The 23,251-nt window shown below is 41.7% G+C and overlaps 1 protein-coding gene across 3 annotated transcripts in view; it reads left to right on the top strand.

Moving 5' to 3' along the window:
• Positions 1-4,539: 4,539 nt before the first annotated feature.
• LOC147692969 (protein SSUH2 homolog) overlaps positions 4,540-23,251 on the top strand; it is a 459,976-nt gene continuing 441,264 nt past the window's right edge. For 2 of the 3 annotated variants that reach the window (XM_086939216.1, XM_086939217.1), the window contains exons 1-3: positions 4,540-4,703; positions 6,826-6,899; positions 9,406-9,487. In XM_086939216.1, the coding sequence (XP_086795342.1) occupies positions 4,681-4,703; positions 6,826-6,899; positions 9,406-9,487 (179 nt within the window). In that variant the 5' untranslated portion in view covers positions 4,540-4,680. Of the gene's footprint in view, positions 4,704-4,932; positions 5,108-6,825; positions 6,900-9,405; positions 9,488-23,251 lie in introns of those variants that run through there. The other variant, XM_086939218.1, reaches the window with a different exon arrangement.

Genomic DNA, 23,251 nt, shown 5'->3' on the forward strand with positions numbered 1-23,251 from the left:
GGCTGAACGGAGATAAATACATAAAGAAATCAATAAAACAAATTTCATTGTGCGCGCTGAAACTCAAAAAGGAGCTGCAGCATGCACAATACATTTGTTTTATTTATTTATTTATTTACATTACTCCGGTCAGCCGTGAGCCGGAGTTTACAACCCCCCACCCTGCCCCTCCCCTGCCCTGCCCCACGGCCCCGCAGCACTCCCTCCAGGAGCCACTTCTGGAATAAGGAGCAGAATATATCACGAGGCTAATGCTCACCATTTATTTTCTGATGTAATCACAGTTTAGGATGGCCATCCTAGGAAATAGTCTTCTATCATCATAATTAAGTTACTGGAATGGATGCTGAGCACTGAGAAGATGGAGAGGGTTGAAAGTCCGTAGGTCCCCCTTAAGGACGATACTCTATCAGATAACATCCCTGGTCAAAAATTGAAACCTCTGAGACTACTGCTCACTGGAGGTGGTGAGAGGATTTTTACTTTCACTGTTCCTGCTCCATGCCACACATGTATTATTATTGTTCTAATTAACCGCGGCAGCAATTCAAACGCGGTCTGGTCGTTTAATTGAGAGGGTGGGGCCGCGTCGGCCAACGGACATGCGCAACACTACGGAGGTAGTGCTCGCTACGGCTGCCGGCTGACGGGCGCATGAAAGGGTTATTATTATTATTATTATTATTATTATTATTATTATTATTGCTGTTGCTGCTGTTGTTATTGCTGTTGTTGTTGTTGTTGTTATGACTGGACCAATAAGATGCAAGAGCACTGTCCAAAAAGCTCGAGGACAGGGTGGCATGGGAAAGGGCAGAAGCCGATAGTTTCATCTGAAGCACATGTGAAATGATAGGAAGTAACCTAGGATTGGAGCGGGTAGTACTGTGATAGTATAGAATACAAGAGCCATTAGACATCTGTGCTATACCTCTAGGATACAGGAAGAGACAATACAATGTGATCCATAAATCACTGTTTGAACAGATGGGTTTTGAAATATTTTCTGAAGATTAAAGTAGAAGTTAAAGTATTGAAGGTAGTGGAAAATGTGTTCCAAGCTGTTCCTTCAGCCCCAGAGAAAGAATGTTTGTGATGTTGGAAGAAGGTTTGAAACCTCAGTAGGAACCTCATTGAGTCTGTTGGTCTGTGCTGTGTGCCTGGCATGGAACTGCACACAAGGTGACTGGGACACTGATGCACGTGATTGATATGGTCTGAGATATCACCAGAGTCTATATGATAGTACTGGGCGGGGGGGCAGGAAGGGCTTACCCCGCTGAAGTCAATGAAAACTCTTCTTTGACCTTGGGACATTGTTTCCTTGCTACCTTAGAGAGGGAAAACTGACTCACAGCCTCTTTGTCCAGTTGAAGATGTAAGAATAGCTCTCTTTGTATATATCTAACTCTGGAGAGCATTCATCTCCCAAGGCTCACTAGCCTTTCCTCCTCCTAAGTTTGAAAATTAAAATGCACTTCAATTGAATAATAAAATACTGAAAATAAAAACTAGTATTGAAACCACTCTACTGGAACCCTAGTATGCAAAATAAATTTTGCTGGCGTAACCTGCTTTATTGTTGTTGTGCAAAGTTGCGCTCTGTCTCAATACCAGTAGGGGGTCAATGTTGTGCAAGTGTATACTGCAGGCAATGTGCAGATTGTGTCAGTTTCTACAGTGGTTTCCGGCACTGCTTTTCACAGCTAGTTTGCAACTATTTGACTCAAGAAGTATAGAAACATTTCACTGAAACTATCAACTAACATTTCTGAAAAACTGTTATGTTACAGGATTTATGGTGCATGTTTAACATACTTTAAGATCAATTATTCAAAATGTAAACACAAAACGAATAACCTAAAATCTCTTGACATTTACTCTTTTATGCATAAAAATCCAGCCGGAGTCAAGAATTGAGCAGACACCGCCCCTACTTAGAAATCCTCCTGAGTAGCCTATTGCATTACTTCATAAAGGCCATACCCACTAAATCCCTTTGCAGGAGGTGGTTTGATAAAATAAAATCCTTTAAAAGTCCCAGGGAGTTACAGATAGGATCCCTGAGGTCCACTCAGAGACAACAATGTTTGCAACTCCCGCTTCAGAGGTAGCACCTGACGGGCATGTCCCGATTCACTCAGAAATCTGCCTCTGAGCCTCAGTCTGCCATGAGTTCATGCTCAAAGCTGACTGCAGTCAGGAAGATCAGGTAGGATAAGAAAGGAGAGCCTCTGGTCCCTGCCCGCGCTCATCAGCAAAAGAGCCAGTGATGAAAGTAAATTGCTTAGTGGGGGGAACATCGTTTACAACGAAACTTTTACCACGCACTACCATTACAATGCAGGAATTACAACGAAAGTCGTTACAACGACTTTCACAGGAGGGCGCTGCTGGATAGGGAATAGTTTAATTTTCTATCCAACACCTTCCCTACTATCCACGGGGACTGGAGTTGGAATTTAAAATTAAACTATTCCACTAACCAGCACCCCCGCAAGTCGTTGTAACGACTTGCGTTGTAATACCTGTGTTGTAAAGGCATGCGTGGTAAAAGCATGCGTTGAAACGTCATACAACCGTTTAGTGGTGTAAGGTCTAGGGCCCTAGGTCCTCATGCAGCCATACAAATGATATGCAGACACTTGGGTGCAGATTTACAAGCCCCTTGCGCCTCATTTACGCCGCCGTTGCATCACTTTTGTGACGCAGTGGCGAAAATCCTGTGCCATGGTGCGGGGTACTTACTACGTGGCGCATCTGGGAGATGCGTCACGTTGTAAAGCCCGGCGCCACATATAGGCGTTCTGCACAGGGGGGGGGCGTCCCGGCGCAGGAACGCCTCCTAAAAGTGGCTGAGTGAAATCTACAAGATTTCACTCAGTCACTTTTAGGCCAGTGCTGCGTCAAAACCCTGCGCCTGCCTGAAGCAGGCGTAAGGATTGACGCAGCAATAACTAGATAGGGCCCCAGAGCATTGCTGGAGCTGCGTCACGCTTGCGACACAACTCCAGCAAGGCGCCACTTTTACGGCACAGATGCGTCACGCATCTGTCCCATTTTTGCCCCATGATGGAGCAGCTGTGGCGTACAATAACTGGCGCATCCCTGCTGATTTGCAGGGATGCCCCAGTTATTGTAAATATGCCCCAGAGTGTATAGTACTGGAACTGGCCACAGGCACATGCACCTGACCCCTTTTATTGGCTGGGCACTTGACGGGTGACACTTGTGATGAATGGGTCTGGGGTGAGTGTAGAAGCCAGAATTGGAGAGTGGCTAATTGCATAGGGCATATGCTGGAACACTAGACTGTGTCCAGAAGATCAGTACATCCCTTCCAAACTTTATTTAAAAATAAATAAACAAAGTTCAACCTGTGGGAAAGAAACAAACAACAAAATGCACCATCACTGGGTCTCTCCAGGCTGTCCACATGGCCAATGTTGCTCTGTCGCGCCTTGTCTCACAGTGTTGGCATCTATTTACGCAGTTGACTTGAATGGTGTATCAGAAGCAGGCTCCACCTCTTGTGATTAGATCAATTCATTTATTGCACAATTACTTATAATCATTACAAAAAGCTCTTCAATATAACAGGGTGCATGAATAATTCATTATTAGAAACAATAAAAAACTGTGATATGTTAAGAAGATATATTTCAAACAAAAGTCAGTAATAGATGGTCTTTTTCATCCCTACTTTGGACAGCATGTGGGAGAAGGGGGTGGGGTCAATAATTCATATTTTTCTTCTGTGGCTGGTTGGGCATTATGAGCTACGAAGGGTTTTTCAACAAACACAGGCTCATGATTTTCACCTCTTGTGATTGTGAAGTCCTCTTAAAGTGAGGAAGGCAGGCTGGTTCCCTATGAGCATGAACGCAGGTATCTAAGGTCCTCCTCAAAAGAAGGACATCTGGCTGGGTTTTAACTCCTTGGCTGCTTGAGATATTCCCCTGCTGTGCTGAAGGTCAATAGAAATGGGTGTGGTCATGACGGCTCCCAGCCATCATCAGCACACGCCTACCGTGACTCATGACGGCTGCGAGCCGTCATCAGCACCGAAAGGGTTAAACAAATAATGCCCTAGAGTCGTCATGCAGGTACTTGGGATAACTGATAGGGTTGCAACAGCCCTTCAACTCCTAATCCTTTCCCATCACCTAAATTCTCAATTTGACGTCAGTGGCAGCTCTCTGCCAGGCTGATGCCAGCAACTGACTGCAGCTTCATCCGGGGACAAATTACAAAATCAAAAACACCCAAAAAAATGATGTCCCCAGTACAACTGTGCAGAAGCCAAACACAGGGTTACAAATACTGGACTGGAGTTAAGAGGAGAACCCAGGTTTGATAAATCCAGCCCTTGCAAACAGCTTGATGCTGTGTAGGGCAGTCAGTTACATGAAATATGACTTTTAATTGGCGGCTGCAGGGTGTGTGATGTGTTTGTGGCATAATCATATGATGTTGTAACTTCATGGAGTGGATGAGGAAGTTAAACTTTATAAAAGTGTACTACAGGAAACAAGCAGCCTGTGACAGAGGAGTACTGAGCAGTGTTACTTCCAAAGCTGAAGGGGCAGGCAGGGCAGCAGCAGCAGCGGATCTGTAGAGTGGTAATCCAGGCTGCTTCTCTGGTGCAGTGATCCATCACTTCCACAGGCCAAGCTGACCATGGCAGGGGAGGGGCCAATGAGGTGAGAAGATTCCATAACAGGCAGATGGATGATATAAATGTTGTTGGCAGGAAGAACTAGATAATGTGCAGACAGAGGAGACTGAGTGGTGAGGCATGCATTTGATGTAACTTTTAAAAGTTTCAAAACCTAATTATTGAAAAGGGGGAGGAAAAATTAATGTATTAAATGTACCTTCAATCAGTCTTTGACATTAATCTCCATCCATTTTCTGTGTCTCATTTTCAAGACACTATGACCTTCATAAGTGAGTGGATGAATGAAAATCAACTGAAGCTCAACCCAGACAAACTGAGCTGATCCTCACTGGTGGACTTGCGAATCCATGGAACTCCAACTTTTGGCCATCTACCTTAGGCAACCTTCCCCTCCCTGCTAGTTCAGCCAGGAGTTTGGGCACAGTGGTAAGCAATGACCTATCAATGAAGGGCCAGATCAGCTTGGTGGCCTTTGCTGGGTTCTTTCAACTACGTAGAATTAAGAAGATCAGCAGATTTCTGTCTCGGGAAGCTCTGACCTTAGTGATCTTGGCTTTCGTCATCTCCCGATTGGACTATTCCAACTCTCTCTATGTAGGTATCCCGGCTTACTAACTTAGACGCCTCCACCTAGTCCAGAATCAGGCTGCTAGACTGATCTTCCACCAACCTAAATGGCACTGTGTCCGGCCCTTGATGAAAAGCTTCCATTGGCTCCCTGTGGCTACGCGTGGCCTATTTAAGGTGGAATGCACGATTTTTAAGGCTCTGTACGGCAATAGTAAAGCGTTCATTTCGTCCAAGATTCTACGCTATGCCCCCACTCGTAACTTACGATCTTCCCACTTGAATCTGCTAGTCACCCCCACTTTTAAACGCAAGAAACATGGTGGTTCCCGATTTGCAGTTTCAGCTCCTAGGATCTGGAACTTGCTCCCGCTGGAGCTGAGGTCGGTCACCTCTTATGCACCTTTCAGAAAACAGCTGAAGACATGGCTGTTCTCCCAGGCATATGATAACTAGGTCTTCCCCTCTGTTGTTGTCTGAGGTCTACTCCAGCGCCAAGAAACCGTTTTGGTGAACGAGCGCTTGATAAGAACCCTATAACACATAACAAAACCAAACAGCCACACACTTAGGACCCGATTCACAGAACGAATTTAAGACAAAATCCTAAACTTACTACTTTTGGTATTTACAGAAGTTAGGATTTTGTCTCAAGTTTGTCTTAAGACAGACTTAAGACAAACTCCTAACTTAAGTCAGTCTTAAGTCTGTCTTAAGTCTGTCTTACGACAGGCTTTAGACAAAATCCTAACTTCTGTGAATACCAAAAGTAGTAAGTTTAGGATTTTGTCTTAAGTTCGTTCGGTGAATCGGGCCCTTAGAGTACTGCTTACATTCTCTGATGCACTTTAATGAGAAAGAAACACAGGTGTCATGACCTGCTTTTATATATTGAAAGGTGAGTTGGATGGTAGGTTATTATTTCAAAGCTGTAATACTGTGCCTGGAATGGTAAAAGGCTTTTGTCATTTTTCAGCTTGGTGTCAATAGAACTAGTTAATTCTATGCCTACATTCTTTGCTGCAAAAATGGCAAAATGATTTGTCGCTTTTCTGTTCCGCATGGATAATACTGTGCTAATCCAATGGTAAAAACTCTGGTAGAAAAAAAACAGGCTATTTGAGGTGAGTTAGATAGAGTGTCTGCTGGTGTTGTGGATGCGCTCCATTAACAGGAGCAGCTGTCGCAATAACCACCCAGAACTACCCAGAGTTCTTGTTCTGATTTATACATGTACATTGGTCAAATTGTGTGGCTTAACAAGGTATAGACTCATAATTAGCTACTTAAAGATGAACGGCAAAACAAAAAAAGCTGATTCTGCATTTACATAGCAAAATACAGGTCCTAATAAACACAATTCCTCCAATAGCTTGTCAATTGTTGGGTTAAAGTAAGATTTTTCTTGAATGTAATTGTCCATAGAAGATCCAGCCTCTTGTAAAAGCAAGTTATGAAGTGATAGTTGATAATAATGAGCCAGCAATATATTATGTTTTCTTCCTACATTGTGTTTCATGCATAGTATTGTGTGATTTTTCTACCTTTACTAACACATGCATGTGGATATTTAACAGCGAGTCCACTGAAGTTGAGAGTCCTGAAAAATCATTAGACCAATACAATTTGCCTTCCAACCTGCACAACTCAGGTATGTCATAAACTGTTTTTCTAATGTTTTAGGTAAACTTGTAACAAATACTGCATGTAACAAGTACTGTAGCACCCATCATAACTGGTTTTGCTTTGAGGCCGTACAAACCATAACTCACACACCAAATGTAGTGCTCATGAGCTCACCCATATTGAAACAGATGCAATTACAAATTCTCTAAATGAGCATAGACAAATCTTGAATGTTTGCCACAGCTCATGCCTTTAACTCCAGAGAAAGGTACAAAGAGGGCTTTGTATCAACCCTCTTCAGCCAATGGAATGAAATTAAATTTAGAGACTTTACTTTACCTTTAGTTGGTCGAGCAGATATACATATATCCACAAGTAGACAGTGGCAACTGGGAAATCCGCCAATTAGAGGGAGAGTAAAAAAAAAGGTTTAAAAAGGTTTTAAAAAGTACATAAATACAATTAAATACACAAAAGAAATAAAAAGATACTTACTATGTTTTGCGAAACCGCGCCCTCCACGCTCCAGTCGTCTTCTTCTCCTGACGTAACATCCAGCTGGGCTTAACCAATCCTGGGAATCCATGAGACCAGTGCCAGGATTGGAGAAAGCGACATCTCTCGCTGCTCCCGAGCAGTGGTCCCATCGACCACTGCCTGCTCCTAAAAAATTAAAGGAAAACGTTTCATGTTTTTTCAGAATGTAACCCGTTTTCCTTGCATACTATGGTGGTGGGTTCTAGGAATGTCAAATCTTCTAACCACTCAGCTAAGTGTCATGTTTTATCCAGGGTGGACTATTTCTCTACCTGGGTTTGCTGCTCAATTCGGGCCTCAGCTGGAAACCCCTTTTATCTAAAAATAGAGGGGCCTCCAACATGTAAATTCCGGGCTCCAAGATTTTACAAAGTGCATTGGGCATAATCCCCCTAAACTATTACTTGATATTTATAAAGCAAAATGTTGTTCCATTGGCTACCTTGGGCAGTGAAATTTGGGGGTATGCCAACACTGATTGACTTAAGGTGGTAGAGAACAAATTCCTCAGAAATTTACTAGCCATTGGTCAAGGAATTCCCACCGAAAATGCACATGAAAAGATAGGTATGCCATATATTGTAGATTTTGTTTGGGTTTGTCCTCGCTTAATGTGAAGCTCAGTTTGGTATACAGAGGATCTGCATTTTACAGGATTATACTACAGGATTATTCGCATTTTGACAATGTGGCTCATATCCCTTGGTTGCAAAACTTTAAAAAAAATTAAGGAATTAATAAGCCCACGCCTATACGCTAACCCTGGAGGAATAACAAAAAAGGACTTTGCATGGGTTAAGCAGACCTTTTTCCAAAGAGTGGAAATTGAAATGGAAAATTCTGCCTTTACAAAATAGACCATTTGGAACTACACCCTGGTTAAATCCGTAAACAGATTAGAGCCCTACCTCCTCCTGAATATTTCAAACAGGGAACAACATCTTTTAACATTTCTAAAGTTAGATAACTTTCACCAGCTGTTGTTTCCAAAGGTGGCTTGGTACAAATCGCCTGATCTGTTTGTTTGTAGTTGCCATAATATCTCAATTTGTGACTCCATGCATTTTGTACTTGTGTGTCCAATGTTTTTATACTTATGCCACAAGTATATCAGGCCTCTGTTGGTCCCGGCACATTTTAGGCAAATCAGACCGACATATCTTTATTTACAGGTTCTAGTGTCACCAAAGGTAGGATTTTTTCTGGTTTCCTTTCGACTATCCAATAAGACTGCAATGTAGAGTTCTAGTTCCCGTTGCGACAAAATGGACCCTTTTAGCTCAATTTATTTGAACCGTTTTTAAATTGATTAGATCATTTTACATCTGATTGAACTCTTTTCAGGTTTTATTTTGCATTATTGCTGCCAATCATGGATATGTTTACGTTTACATCTACTGTTGTTGTATGTGGTGTACACTTTTATAATTTTACCATAAAATCGAAAAAGGTTTAATAAACTGAATACGTGATAGTAAACACAAGGCTGGACACAAATGATGACTGTGTCTGTGTAGTAATGACGCCAACTGAGCTAACAGGAGCATTGATGGTGGCAGATTGAACTCTCATGGGTCATTGCAATACATGTTTATGGTGGCACAGATGGTGACAGAGGACAACAGTAGGCCTCTATGGACACTGTTTTGTTTCTTATAGTACCTGTGTTTACCCACTCTGTGGATATTACAATAACAGTGATAGAGAGAAGCATGGATGATACAGGCACTGGCACCAAAATGTGGACACTGAGGGCCTGATTCACAAAGGTAAACTTAAACCTAAAGTCTAACTTTAGACCTGAAGTCTATCTTTAGACCTGAAGTCAAAGTTTAGAACTGAAGTTTAAGTTTAGACTTCAGGTCTAAAGCTAGACTTCACGTCTAAACTTAGCTTTTTGAATTGGAGCCTGGTTTCTTATGGTTAGATGATAGCAATTAGAGCAATAGAAATTGAATAAATGCATTTGTCATTTGTGTTATTTCCTTCCATAGAAATTATGTTGATGCCTCCTCCTCCACCATACCCAGGACTCGGTCCAGAACCCAGCAGTGTTCCTCCTGTCCTCCAGTGGAGGTAGGTTTGCTCCAACCTTTGGGTTCCAATTTTCAAATGTCTCACCCTGGTCTAATGTACTGGAAAATATATGTTTTGATATTACAGGTTCAGAATCAATTAGAGGTACTAAGATACTTGATAAGGACACTTTTGTGTGCTAACCATATGCAAAGGCTGAACGCTGACGTAGGGATTGGCCAGATGTGTTTGGTGATATCTCCACTATATGTTGATTCCCCTTTGATAGTGAATATTTCTTTAATGTTTCACCAAAAAGAAGTTGAGTAGACATCTTAAAATCCAACCAATTATTTAATAGCACATTTGGCTTAAGAATTCAGGCATTAATTCTAAACTGTTCTACCCATCCACATTGGCCTACATACTTGTCGTAAGCCTTAAGTTGCAAAACATTTTATCTCAATACAGTAACTATGACAGAATGTTACCCGGAGTATCTCCAAAAGTGTTGGAGAACAAACCCATACACATGTCATGTTGTGACACCATTAGAAACACACACTGGAAAGGACATAGCATGTTTTCTACAATGATCATGATTTCATATACATTCTGAATGGACATCGGATCACTAAAGGGCCAGAGCTAGCAGAAGGGATACCACTCACCCTTTGAATGCCCAATGATGTTACGGAAAGTGAAATTTTGTCATTTTGAGCTGATCACAAGCAAGAGTGCTGCCATGATAAGCCAGTGTATTGCCTTGCTATGAAAAAAGTGTAACCATAATGTGCCAGGAGTGTAGCCATCTCATACCTAGGAAAAACTTAACATGCCAAGTACAGTCATCATAAGCCACATACAAATTCAAAGAAATGCCATTTCCGTAGTTCTAATTTTAAGGCATGTTCCAGAAAGAACCATAACAAGCACTGGAAGAGCCAATACACATCACCTATGCAAGACCTATTGCCTTTGCCAATGTGTTTTAGCAATGTTGAAGACCAATGATTCTGCTGTGTATCATAGTTAAAAGCTAGTGGCATAGAGAAGAGTGGCATACAGTGTTGAAGAGTGGCATGGCATAGAGTGTGTGCTGGAGTGCTATAGAGTGGAGTTACTTAGAGTGCCGTACATTTGAGTGGCGTACAGTAAAGTGGCCTGGTGGAGAGTGCATTGGCATACAGTGTGGCAGAGTATAGTGATGTAGAGTGCAGTGGCATATATTTCAGGGCCTACAAGGCAGCACTGTAGAATGCAATAGCGTAGATTATAGTGCTGCGTAGTAGAGTGCAGTGGCGTAGAGAGCAGCAGTGCGGAGTGGAGTGGTGCAGAGTAGAGCGACATAGACTGCAGTGGTGTAGAGGAGAGTGTTATAGCGTGCAGTGGCGTAGAGTGGTAAAGAGTAGAGTGGCAGGGAGTGGTGCAGAGTATACGCTGTAAAGTAAAGTGGCATAGAGTGCAGTTCTGCAGAGTGCCGTGGCGTAGCATGGAATGATGCAGAGTGGAGTGGCGCTGAGTGCAGTGCTGTAGAATGTACTTGTATAGAATGCAGTAGTGCAAAGTAGAGTGACATTGAATGTAATGTTGCAGAGTAGAGTGTCATAGAGTGCATTGGCATAGAGTGCAGTGGCATAAAGTAGAGTGGTGCAGAGTAGAGTGCAGTGGTACAGAGTAGAGTAAAGTGCAGTGGAGCAGAGTGGCTTGGAGAGGCTTAGAATAAAGTAGCATGGACTGCACTGGTGTAGCGTGCCCTGGTGTTGAGGGCAGTGGCATAGAGTGCAGCGTCGTACAATGCAGTATCATGGAATACAGTGGCATAGATTAGAGTGCAGTGGTAGAAAGTGCAGTGGTGCAGAGTGGAGTAGTGCAGAGTAAAGTGGTATAGAATAAAGGTATGTAGAGTGCAGTGGGGTAAAGTGCAGTGGTGCAGCAGAGTGCAGTGACACAGAGTCGAGTGACACAGTGGGCCTTGTGGTAGAGTGAAGTGGTGCAGAGTGCAGTGGCGCAGAGTGCAGTGATGCATTAGCAAGAGTGTAATAGTGAACAGTGGAGTGGTGCAGAGCTCAGTGGCATAGAGAGGAGTGGCAGAGAGTGGAGTAAAGCGGCATAGAGTAGAGTGGCATAGAGTGTAATGGCATAGAGTGCAGTGGTATAGAATGCAGTGTTGCAGAGTGGCGTAGAGAGTGGAGTGGCATAAAGTAGAGCTGTGCAGAGTAGAGTGGAGTGGCCTAGACTAGAGTGGTGTGGACTGCAGTGGCGAAGAGTGATGTGGCATAGTGTTCGAGTGAAAAGAGCACAATGAAGCAGCTATGGACTCCAGAGTGTTGATACCCTCAAGGGTCAAAAATCCTGAGTGATTGATTGATAGAGTAGAGTAGAGTGACGTTGAGTGCAGTAGCATTGAGTAGAGTGGTGCAGAGTAGAGTGCAGTGGCATAAGAGTGAATTGACTGAGTGGAGTGGTGCAGAGTGGAGTAGAGTGCAGTGGCATAGACATCAGTGGCATGGAGTGGTGTAAAGTAAAGAAAAGCAGAGTAGAGTGCAGTTGGGTGGAGTTGTGCACAGTAGAGTGAAGTGGTGTTGAGAGGAGCATGCATGGTGTGGTAGCACAATGCCATTACAGACAACATATTTTCAGTTGAAATGACCATTACATTTTCACAGACAGGGTTACAGATAAAACTATACAGCACACAAACAAAAATGTGTGGAAATGGTAACACATAGTCAGTGTATTGATTTGCTTTAATCATATTGAAGTATTTGTTTCCAACACACTTCAGATTTAGTAAAAAAATAGGGATGGGCAGAATTGCGGGTATTTGATTCCATTAAGTTCCTAGAAATTACATTAAAGTTTGGCGAGGTTCCACTGAATTCTGCGATGGGTGGAGTGGACATTTGGTGCCTATTTCTTAGCACAAAATGCACCCTCACTTAAAAAAACGGATGGATTTTATGGTAAGAAAATAGTGCAGCCAAGTACCCCTCAGTGTCCTTACATTCTGTGCAGTGAATACTGCAGAGTATGTAAGAGCTCTGTCGCTGAGTGGTATACAGGGGTTTCTAAACTTTAAAACCCACTGCAAATCGCCCTGCAGTGCATACCCTTGGTGCTCCTACATAGTCTGTGGTAATCACTGCAAAGTATGTAAGCACAAAGTGGTATGCACTGCTGTGCAGTGATTTTTAAACTTAGCTGGAAGAGAAAGCAGTTCCTTTATGTTTACAAATCACTGCAGATTAAAGTTTAATCTGCAATGGCTTTTAAACACTGGGGGACTGGTCTCTCGTTGACCCCTGTTTAAAAATCACTGCAGTTCATACCCCTGAGTGCCCTTACATACTCTGCAGTAGTCATTGCAGAATATGTAAGTGTGAAGAGGGGTACACACTGCAAAGTAATATGCAGTGGTTTTTAAACTTTAGAAATGTATGTAAATCTATGCAAGGGCCCAGTGCAGTGCATACCCCTTGGCAACCGTACACACTCTGCAGTAATTACTGCAGAGTATGTAAAGGTACTGATATGTATGCACTGCAGGGGTTTCAAAAAGTAGTCCCTCCATGTTTTAAAACGACCTCACATTATACTTTAATCTGTAGTGATTTTAATTAAAAATAGAGGGACTGTTCTCTCTTCCAGCCTTCTTTAGAAACTTTGGGGCAGATTTACGAGTTCTGGTGCATCTCTGCAAATCAGCAGGGAAGCACCTGAAAAAATGCGACACACAATTCCCTCCCTGCGCCACCTCGAATGCTTCGCATTTACAATGCGGCGCACCGTGGCGCATCCTGTGGTGTAAGTGCGGTGCATTGCTGGAGTCGTGTTGCAAGAGCTACGCGGCTCCAGCAATGCTTGGGGCCACCCTAACAGCTGCATCACTCTTTTACGCCTGCTTCAAGCAGGTGCAGGGTTTTGGCGTAGCATGGACGTAAAAGTGACTCAGTGAAATCTTGTAGATTTCACTGCGTCACTTTTACGAGGCGTTCCTGCGATGGAACGCCCACACTGCTCCAGAGCGCCCACAGGAAACCTAACCAAGGTTTCATGAGGCGCAGGGCTGTACAAAGTGACGCATCTCCCTAGATGCGTCACGTTGTAAATAAGGCGTAATGTGACCCATGGTTTACGCTGCCACTGCATCACAAAAGTGACGCAACAGCGGTTTAAATGTGGCGCATGGGGCTTGTAAATCTGCCCCCTTGTTTACTGCAGATTAATTACTCCAGTGGAATTAGCAAATTCCTCCAATTCCGCTGGTTAAATTAAACATGCCGGACAGGCATACAAAAAATGTGCTTCATTTATACTTTCCAAATTCTGAAATACTTGCAGTTTATTTAAATGTTGCTGTGTGCTAGGAAAAAAACCTTCACTACTCCCCCTTATCCAGCAAGATTGTCACATAAAATCTTCTCACTTTGAAGTCAGAGTAAGTAAAGGAAACACCAGGCTTCCTCAGGAGACAGAGCCTGATATTTGACCTCTGTCTTTGAATGTGCAGCAAATGTGACAAGATAATAACAATATTTACTGACCTGTTTACAGATAGGAGCACTCATGGAAGAATACAAACAGAGGTAGTGAGCAAAGGCTTTACTCCTTGGGAGGGACAAACTCACAATGGACAGCCTAAAACAAATAAGGCAGCAGATAGAAAGCCAGAAAATGTGAGTTACAAACCACAAAGCCAATGATAAGCAACGGGTGAAATGAATTCCCAGGGAATTTTTCTTAATGTACCCAAAATGTCTTCAACAAACAGGCTTCGACCTCAAAATGGCCTAAGCTGCCCACGAAACGGGCAGTTTACTTGGTTCTAGTTGTAGGACTTCTTTTCACTGCTGAGAAGCACCCAATTTTATGAAGCAGGCCATACCTCACTTAGGAGTACCTTTTTTACTTCAGATGTGAGCAAAGCCTGTTTAAGAGAAGTAAACAAGTTTAACTTCACACTTTTAGCAGAATATTTTATCATTAAAAGGCTGTTGCATCTTGATTTTTACTTCCATCAACATTCATTGGACACACCTTTCTGCAGCATCATCTTCAGGTGAAGTTGGCAGATGGTGCAGCGCGAGGCTTCAGGTTATGGCATGATAGTTGGGACCAGAGGTTAAGGTCCTGATCCATAATCAGAGTTCATTTCCACATTTGCCCACAACCACTCCATTAAACCGCACGCAAACTCGTCCATCAATAAAGAGCATTTTCATTTACAAAATGGCCAGAACTATTGGCTTTGCCATGCGGTTGCTGATCGACGCATGACCTGCAGAACAGAAGGCATTTGTAATGTGGCCTCTGCATATTTCCTGAGATTTTTATTGCAGTTTTCTGGTAACGAGTTGGAAAGATTCTTCAATTGTAATTAAAAAAAGAAACCTACGAACTCTGCAGAGTTAATGATTTTCTGTTTTCGTATTCGTTAGTTCATTTTTGAAGGAAATAATAGTGAGCTTAAAGCAGAAGAAATATGTATCTGATTCTCGGAACATACATTGATTTTCTTCCACAGTGAAATGTACCCTTTCTCTCCCAACCCCCAACCTAAATAAGGCTATTGCCAAAGATTTAGAAAATCGTTTTTTTCTGATCCTTTTTCACTGTTCAGATTGCTGTGCACGTTTCTCAACTCTGTTGCACAAAGCACGTGTTGCCTAACAACAATATTTGCCAATGCTACTGAAATTTAAGTATTTTCTGTAAAATCAAAGGGTTCCTCAATAATAAATGTTTGTTCAAGAGGCTGATGTAATTTAAACAAGGGTACTCCCAAAATCCCAAAATTTAATTTTAGGTCTAGAGGGGGGAGTGAAAAGACAAAAACTAAGAATTAGAGCCTCTAAACTGACCTATTTATTTTTTAAAACATAGACTGAATCTAATCAATTCACAGAGGATGCAACATGAATAAAGATATTCAATAAAGCATGTTATTCTTTAGTTTTCCATTTATTTTCATTTTCATAATTTGAAATAGAGAAACATTTTTTGTAACATTTTTCATATTTTTTAAGACAAAACAGATAAATAATTCAGTGCAAGGAATTCATTGTTTGCGCTGCCTTGTATTACACTAGATTTATCAAGTCATGTAGAGCCCCACAAGGTGGCCTTTAGTGTATTGATACATTTCACTTAGGGATTGCGTCGCCCTTGCAAACCGTTGCGCGCGTGCAAGGGTGACACAAAACCTTGATAAATCTGGCCCCTAGATTTTACTGAAGGGAACTCTGCAAATTCCCTGGGACTTAATGGTTCTATTTATCACCTGCTCAATGCAGGTAAAAAATGGGTACAAGGGGGCCTGTGTGTTCAGCGGGATGGGTGAATCTGATGCTGAGGTGTCCATGAGCAGATATACTCCCTGCTGTGCAATAGAAGTAAGTCACTGAGAAATGGGCTACTCTTGTGCCCATATCCCATGCATGATCCTTAAGTAGAGGAGTAAATCCCGGACCACACAAGAAACCTGCTGGATTGACCTGTTCAAAGAAAAATTTAAGTGGGGAGAGAACAATATCCGGGGAGGGTCTGAGGTGGGGTCATTGTAACCAGCTGGGCCTGCCATGTAACTTATCTCTAGTTCTTTCTAAGCCCAGGCATTTCAAGGCAGAAAGAAAGATGACTATATGTTACTACTGCAATGTCCACTTCTGTTGAGGTACCCCGACCTCTATATTAACTTAATAATTAACAAATTCACATTTTTATTAATTTAGTGATTGTAACTGATAATGCCAATCCTCACTGCCCTCTAAATGTTTATAAGTAATTCATTTCATTTAATGTATTTTAAATTAAATTGAATGAATCTATAAAATCAATGAATCCAGTGCCTTAATGCACAATTATTGTACAATAAATTATATGAATCCACTGATATTCAATTGGATTATTTTAATATATTAAATTAGATATATCTAATATTAGTCAGTACCCTAAACCTATCACCTGATAAGTTTAGGGTACTGACATAAAAATTGAATAAAAAAAATTCAAATGTAAATTAAGCAAAATAATCTAATTTTGCAATAATGAAATACATGTAAATGGAACCTCATGCGAACCCTAATTATGTCAGCCATTAACCTAAAAGTGTATTTCTCTATGTGGGATTACATTAATTAAATGTCAAACCCTTGCATTTATTTACCACATTTTAAACAATTATATTTATTTTCATCAACAACCATAACCCAGACCCCTATGAAAGTATTTTTGATTTAGCTTTTAATTTAATTTAATTTAAATTATGTTTAATTTTTTTATTTGTTTTATCTATATTAAAAACAAAGTAAACATAACCCATCCCATATTGAATCCCACCCCACAATTTTATTATTTAATTCACATTTAATGCAATTTATATAATAATTAACCCCTATCACTCAGTAACGGACGGAGCAGGAGGCACTTACCAGCTTGTTGCCTCGCCGCCTCTGGGGTGCTCACGCTGCAGTTCTCTCCCGCCGCAGCAGTCCAGTAAAGCCTGTGGACGCCGCGGGGAGACTACAGCTCCCAGAGTGCTCGGCCAGCACTTCCGCCCACTTCCGCCTGCCAGCGCGCCCGGAGGCGCTTCAAAGGGAGAAGGCTCCATCGGAGGAGCGGGGTCATTTCCGAAAAACGGACGGAGCAGGAGGCACTTACCAGCTTGTTGCCTCGCCGCCTCTGGGGTGCTCACGCTGCAGTTCTCTCCCGCCGCAGCAGTCCAGTAAAGCCTGTGGACGCCGCGGGGAGACTACAGCTCCCAGAGTGCTCGGCCAGCACTTCCGCCCACTTCCGCCTGCCAGCGCGCCCGGAGGCGCTTCAAAGGGAGAAGGCTCCATCCGCGACGCGGGACGCGCGCGGGCTCGCGCCGGGCTAAGCCCGGGCAAAGGGCGGGCCCTCTGTGGCCCTCAGTGGACAGCAGTGGTCGGGCGGGCCAACCCCCTTGTTCATGCTGCACTTTATTTCGTGAGTACTGTCCGAATTTAATTAGTTTTTAGCCTGTTCTTGCTAATACGAACCCCACTACTATTGGTATGCCGCCCAAGGAAATCAAAGGGAAGAGTGACACTGTTGCTTTTACGGGTGCTATGGACCAATTCATTAAAAGATTAAACTGTGAGGTGGATGAAAGCATACATGTCATGGAAAGGAGGGTTTCGCAGGAATTGGATATTGCGAGAAGATCTTCTCTTGGGCCATTGGCACATGCTCAAACACCTATTGCTAAAGTTGGAATTGAAACAGTAGGAAAGTCTAATGGTCCTCAAAGTAATGGAACCAATGTGGATACAATTATTAATAACGATATATTGAATGTCACAGAGAATAGTACTCTAACTGTCTCCGATTCTATTTTACAATCACCTAATAATTTACCCAATGTTCGTGCAGCGCCGGTATCTGCTGAGCAAGTTAAAGTATATAATACCAGGAAGCAGAAAGGGATGAACGCTGGGGCTATTCCAAAGATTACACAAGGGCCTGTAAATAACACTAGTGGTAAGAGAAAGAAGGGTCCTAAGCATCCTGTGTCTCCTAACAATAGTTTGGGAGGGGCTGCTGACACAAACAAGAATGTAATCAGGATTGATGTAGAAGGGGGGGATTCTGCTTCTATTGCTATACTTGAAGCACTACGACATATGCTCCACCCATTAGAGGAGAGACTGAGTAAAATAGAGGTATCCTTAAAACGCATAGAGAGGGATATTAAGGAGAGAATAGATATCCAATTGAGCAAGTCCTGTTTTAACCCGCAATCAACATTGACAACAGCTGTTCCTGTAAAAACCTTAGATGCTATACTTGCGCAAAAGGAAAAAGTAGTACCTAAACCAAATGTGGCCGACCCTACTACACCTTGTGATGTACCCAATCACCAACTGCAAAAGCATAGTACACCGGATACAATAGGCAGTAAGGGGATATTAAAAGTAAATAGGCCTAGTAAAGACCAGGTCAAGGATGTACTTAACCTTCCTCCGGAGGTTTGCCCATTTGTGGCTATCTTGACTGGTGTTCCCGAGCTAGGTGAGCAGGAGCTGGAAAGCACATCTTACCTCTGGAAAAGGGTGACCCAATGGCTAAATACCAATAGGCCGTTGCCCCCTGGCCTGAGGGGCAACATATTGAGTATTAGGCTAGTATCTTGGGTGGGCCATATGACGAAAGATATACAAGGGGATAGCATAGTTGTCAATTTTGATAATCCAAGAATAGTCAATTATATCTGTAATTGGAAGTATCCTAATCCAGACCCAGCCACCACCATACATCCATTTAAATTAACGCATTTTTACCCACCCGGTCACTTTCATACTAGAACAGATGGGTGGACCACGGTAAGACACCGTGGAAGGAGACACCAAAGAGGAGGCTGGTTAGGTCAAATCCACCATCCCTATAACTTCCTCTCCTACAATCAATTTGACTGCCTCGAGTCAGTTGATTGACTACAGGTATCAACAATGACCATTAGTTCAGAGGAATTTTCTTCTTTAAATAATGCAACCCCCATACCCAATGTTGTACCTCCTAAGGAGAATGGGGAGGCGAATACACCACTTAACCACCAGGAGACTGGTAGTGAAAAATTTTGTAATAACATTAATATGGCAGGGTATGACCATGAAATACGCATAAGTTTGCGTGATCCAAAGGGAGGAGATAGTGTTAACAGTGGGTTATCTGTGGATAGGCACTCAAACATCCATACCACTACTGTTAATAATATACTTCCCACTGTTAAATCTAGTACACCTTGCTCAAAAGAGAAACCCTCATTGTTAAATTTAGTTTCTTGGAACATCGCTGGTGTTGGTACAAAAATGTGTGACCCTGACTGGAATAGTTATATTAATTCATTTGACATCTGTGTGCTACAGGAAACCTGGGCCACGGATCAGGTCCATAGAATAGGATATAGAACCTACCAAGTGGCGGCCGTCCCTTCAGTAAGAGGGCGAGCCTCGGGAGGGTTGGTAATATGGATCAGTATAACTATTGATGTGGCGGTAAAAATGTCAAACTCCGATTCCTTAGACATACTTGGATTGAAACTAATTACAAGTGAAAAGAGGGTAATCAATCTCATAAATGTGTACAATAGGCCTTGTCCCGCTAATAGGGAATCTCCATGTATAGAGAAATTGGAAAAGTTTATGGACACCTTAGACCATGCTGAAAGTATTATTTTATGTGGTGACCTAAATTGCAATTTTGAGCCGATTGTGGGGATGGTTAAACTGTATGAGGATGAGGACGTTGCTAATGGGATACCAGCCCTGAATAATGGAACTGTTCCAGGAACCATATTAGCCCTCCAGATTTCAGGGCTGTTTACAGGTTACGGTCTAAGAGCTTGTAATGGGCGCATGCCATCAGACTCCCCGAGAGCATTTACCTTTAGTAGAGGGAATTGTAGTAGCAAGATAGATTATGTTTCTGTTTCTTTTAATCTGTGGCCATATACAAATGATTTAAAGGTTAGAGAACGTTTTGAGAGCGATCACTTCCCGTTGGAAATGAGTTTTCTGTCAAGTATCCTGATAGAACCTGTTGTCACTGAGGGTATGCATAGCCTTGAAGCACCATTAACCTGTGACAATGTTGTAATAAGTAATAATCGAAGGGCCGTTAAATGGGCGTACATTCTTGAGAGAAAAGACTTGTTGGCCAACATTTATTCCACATTTGTGAACTCATTTGAGTCCTATAATATGGATGAATGTAAACCTGGCGAATTTATTGGACTACACAAATCTTTTTGTAAAAAACTGTTTGATCTTATTACTAAAAAACCTAGGAAAGGTAACAGGTCGGCGAATACAAAACCTGTAGGCAAACCCTGGTTTAACAAGGAATGCCGAGTAGCCAAGACCGACTTGATCAATGCGGTAAAAACTAAAAGCTCTGTAGAACTTAAAGCAAAAAGGAAAATTTACAATAAAACAATAGCCACCGCAAAATCATCCTGGGACGAGGAACTGTGGTCTAGTATGTTATCAGCTGCAAAAGTTAAAGATCACAGGCAGTTCTGGGAGTTAGTAGCCAAAGGGAATAAGCCAGACAAAGGCTCAAGGGAGGTTTTCCTAAATGAAGCTATATGGGTTGATCATTTTACAACATTATATGCAGCCCAAATTACAGAGGAAAAGCTTACGGCAAACCCAAATGAAATAGTAACCCAGATAGAGGATGTTGAAAACCCATTGGTAATCTTTGATATACAAGAGACCGAAACAGCAATTGCTTCTATGAAGCAAGGGAAGGCCCCGGGTCTGGATAAGATCCCTGGTGATCTTTATAAACACAACATGGAGATCTGGGTACCTTATCTAAATCATTTGTTTAATGTCATCGCAGCGGGTGACCAAATCCCTGATACATGGGATGGGGCTGAAATTATCACCATTTTTAAAAAGGGGGATAGAGGGGATCCAGCGAACTATCGCCCCATTAGTCTTTTAGACATAACGCAAAAAATTTATGCCAGACATATCCTGAACCGCGTAAATACGTGGTTGGAGGAAAACCTGATTTTATCTAAGTATCAGGCAGGGTTTAGGGAAAGGACTGGGACCATCGACCAGGTACTAAGGCTATGCTGCTTGTATTGGAAATATGTCATCATCCGCAGAGGTAATCTATATGTTGCCTTTGTAGATCTACGAGCAGCTTTTGACCTTATCCCCCGCGAATTATTGTGGAAATCACTGAAAAATCAGGGGTTCCCAGATGAACTATTGAAATTAGTGACTAGGTTACACCAGAATAATTATGCCAGGGTAAGATGGGGCCCTAACGGCGAACTTACAGATGCAATCCCTATTAAAAGGGGAGTACGCCAAGGGTGCGTGCTGGCACCTACACTTTTCTCCCTCTATGTAAACCATATTGCAGTTTATATGGAGAATTGTGACAATGATTCTCCTCGCTTGGGGGGGGAACGAGTTCCGTCCCTCCTCTTCGCGGATGACACGATTCTCATTTCTCAAACTCCCCGGGGCCTACAGATTTTATTAGATAGGTTCCAGCAGTATTGTATCACAAAAGGGTTAGAAATTAATGTAAAAAAGACTAAATATATGGCACTTAACCCTCATAAAGGTTTTAGGAAAAACTTAACACTGAATGGAGAAAAACTCGATTATGAACTAAGTTTCACTTATTTGGGCGTGTTATTAGATTCATCCTTAAGTTGGAGACCCCAATTAGAAAAATCCAAAATTGTGTTTAAACAAAATTGTCTACCAATATTGAAAAGGCATAATAACTGTGCAAACAAATCAGTCACCCCAGCGTTAGAACTCTTTAAATGCAAGGTTCAGTCAGCGGTTCTGTATGGGGCTGAACTTTGGGGACCCGTATGTAAAAAGGCTTTCGAAATCTTGGAGAACAAGTTTTCAAGGGGATTACTAAAGGTTCCCAGTAACACTCCACTATTACCCCTACTCCTTGACATGAACATACGGCGTACTGACCTGCATGCAATATTAAGACCATTATTGTTATGGGTCAGGTTGTGGATCACCCCAGAGCTAACTGAATATAAAAACGGATTGGTTGAAGTTTTGAAACTGGACACGAGTAACAAGATCCCTTGGTTTAAACACGTTAAAAGCTGGTTAACAAAATTGGGTTTATCCCATTTTTGGAGTCAGCCGGAATCATTGAATGTGTCCTCAAAGAAAATAGTTAAACTTTCTTTTTGGGCCTTTGTGAGTCATGATGCTGTATATGTTCGAGCACATGGCCCTTTAACCGAAAAAATTTTATTGGTGAAAAATGTAGCCCAGTTTGAAATGTTTCTTGATGAGATTCAGCCACCATTAGCGAAAACCTTGTACTTAAAGTATAGGTACGGTATACTAAGAACGCGAGAAACAGAGTCAAAATGGGGGAACGTTAGTAGTGATAAATGTACCCTATGCACAAATAATGCAAGAGAAGACACTTTTCATATTTTGTTTTTCTGTCCAAGTTATGTGGAAACTAGGAAAAAATGGATAGTGCCATTGTGCCGTAACATTGGAATAACTTCGCATAAGGAAGCTGGAAGAATATTAATTACGGACACTAGTCAAGTAATAGTGTTTGGTATCAGTAGATTCCTCCTGGCAGTAAAATTCATTAGACAAAAACTGTCACTGCCATTTTAAATGACTGGCTGTTATAACCCAATTTAATCCTTTTTTAACTGTGTAAATATTTTAAACTTTTTTTAATTATATTTATTGATGTGTGTTTCAAGCCCACTCCCGTGATCTAGCTGTGAAGGCTCAGGGATAGTATTTGGTAAAGCACTAGCACTTTTTGAATTGCACACTTTTGTACACTGTTGACGATAATGTGGCCACGTACATGATGTATTTTGTATATATATTATGTGTTTTGTATATCTTTTATGATGCAACTGCAACGAAATAAAGATTATTGAATTGAATTGAATTGAATTAAATAATTATTTTATTTTACCCAAATTAAAAGAAATCATATTAATTTGAACAGGTTATCCTACCACCAATACTATCACTATTTTTTCATTAAGTGAAATTAAAATAATGTATTTTTATTATTAGCTTTTACCATAAGCTATGATTAATTTACATTTAATTAAACACCAAGAAATTCACTCTAGTTAATCAAAGTAATTTGAATACATAGCCATAAACCTAACCCTTTTATAATTGCAATTAAATTTAAATAAATGCTTTAATTTACATATATGTGCCTGGAAAAATGCAGTTGCAGTGGACATAGTGGTCATATTGATGTAATGGCACCAATCTAGAGGTTCATTAGCTATGTAGCTCCCTCTAT

This window comes from Lissotriton vulgaris, chromosome 9, assembly GCF_964263255.1.
Source record: "Lissotriton vulgaris chromosome 9, aLisVul1.2, whole genome shotgun sequence".
Lineage (NCBI taxonomy): Eukaryota > Metazoa > Chordata > Amphibia > Caudata > Salamandridae > Lissotriton > Lissotriton vulgaris.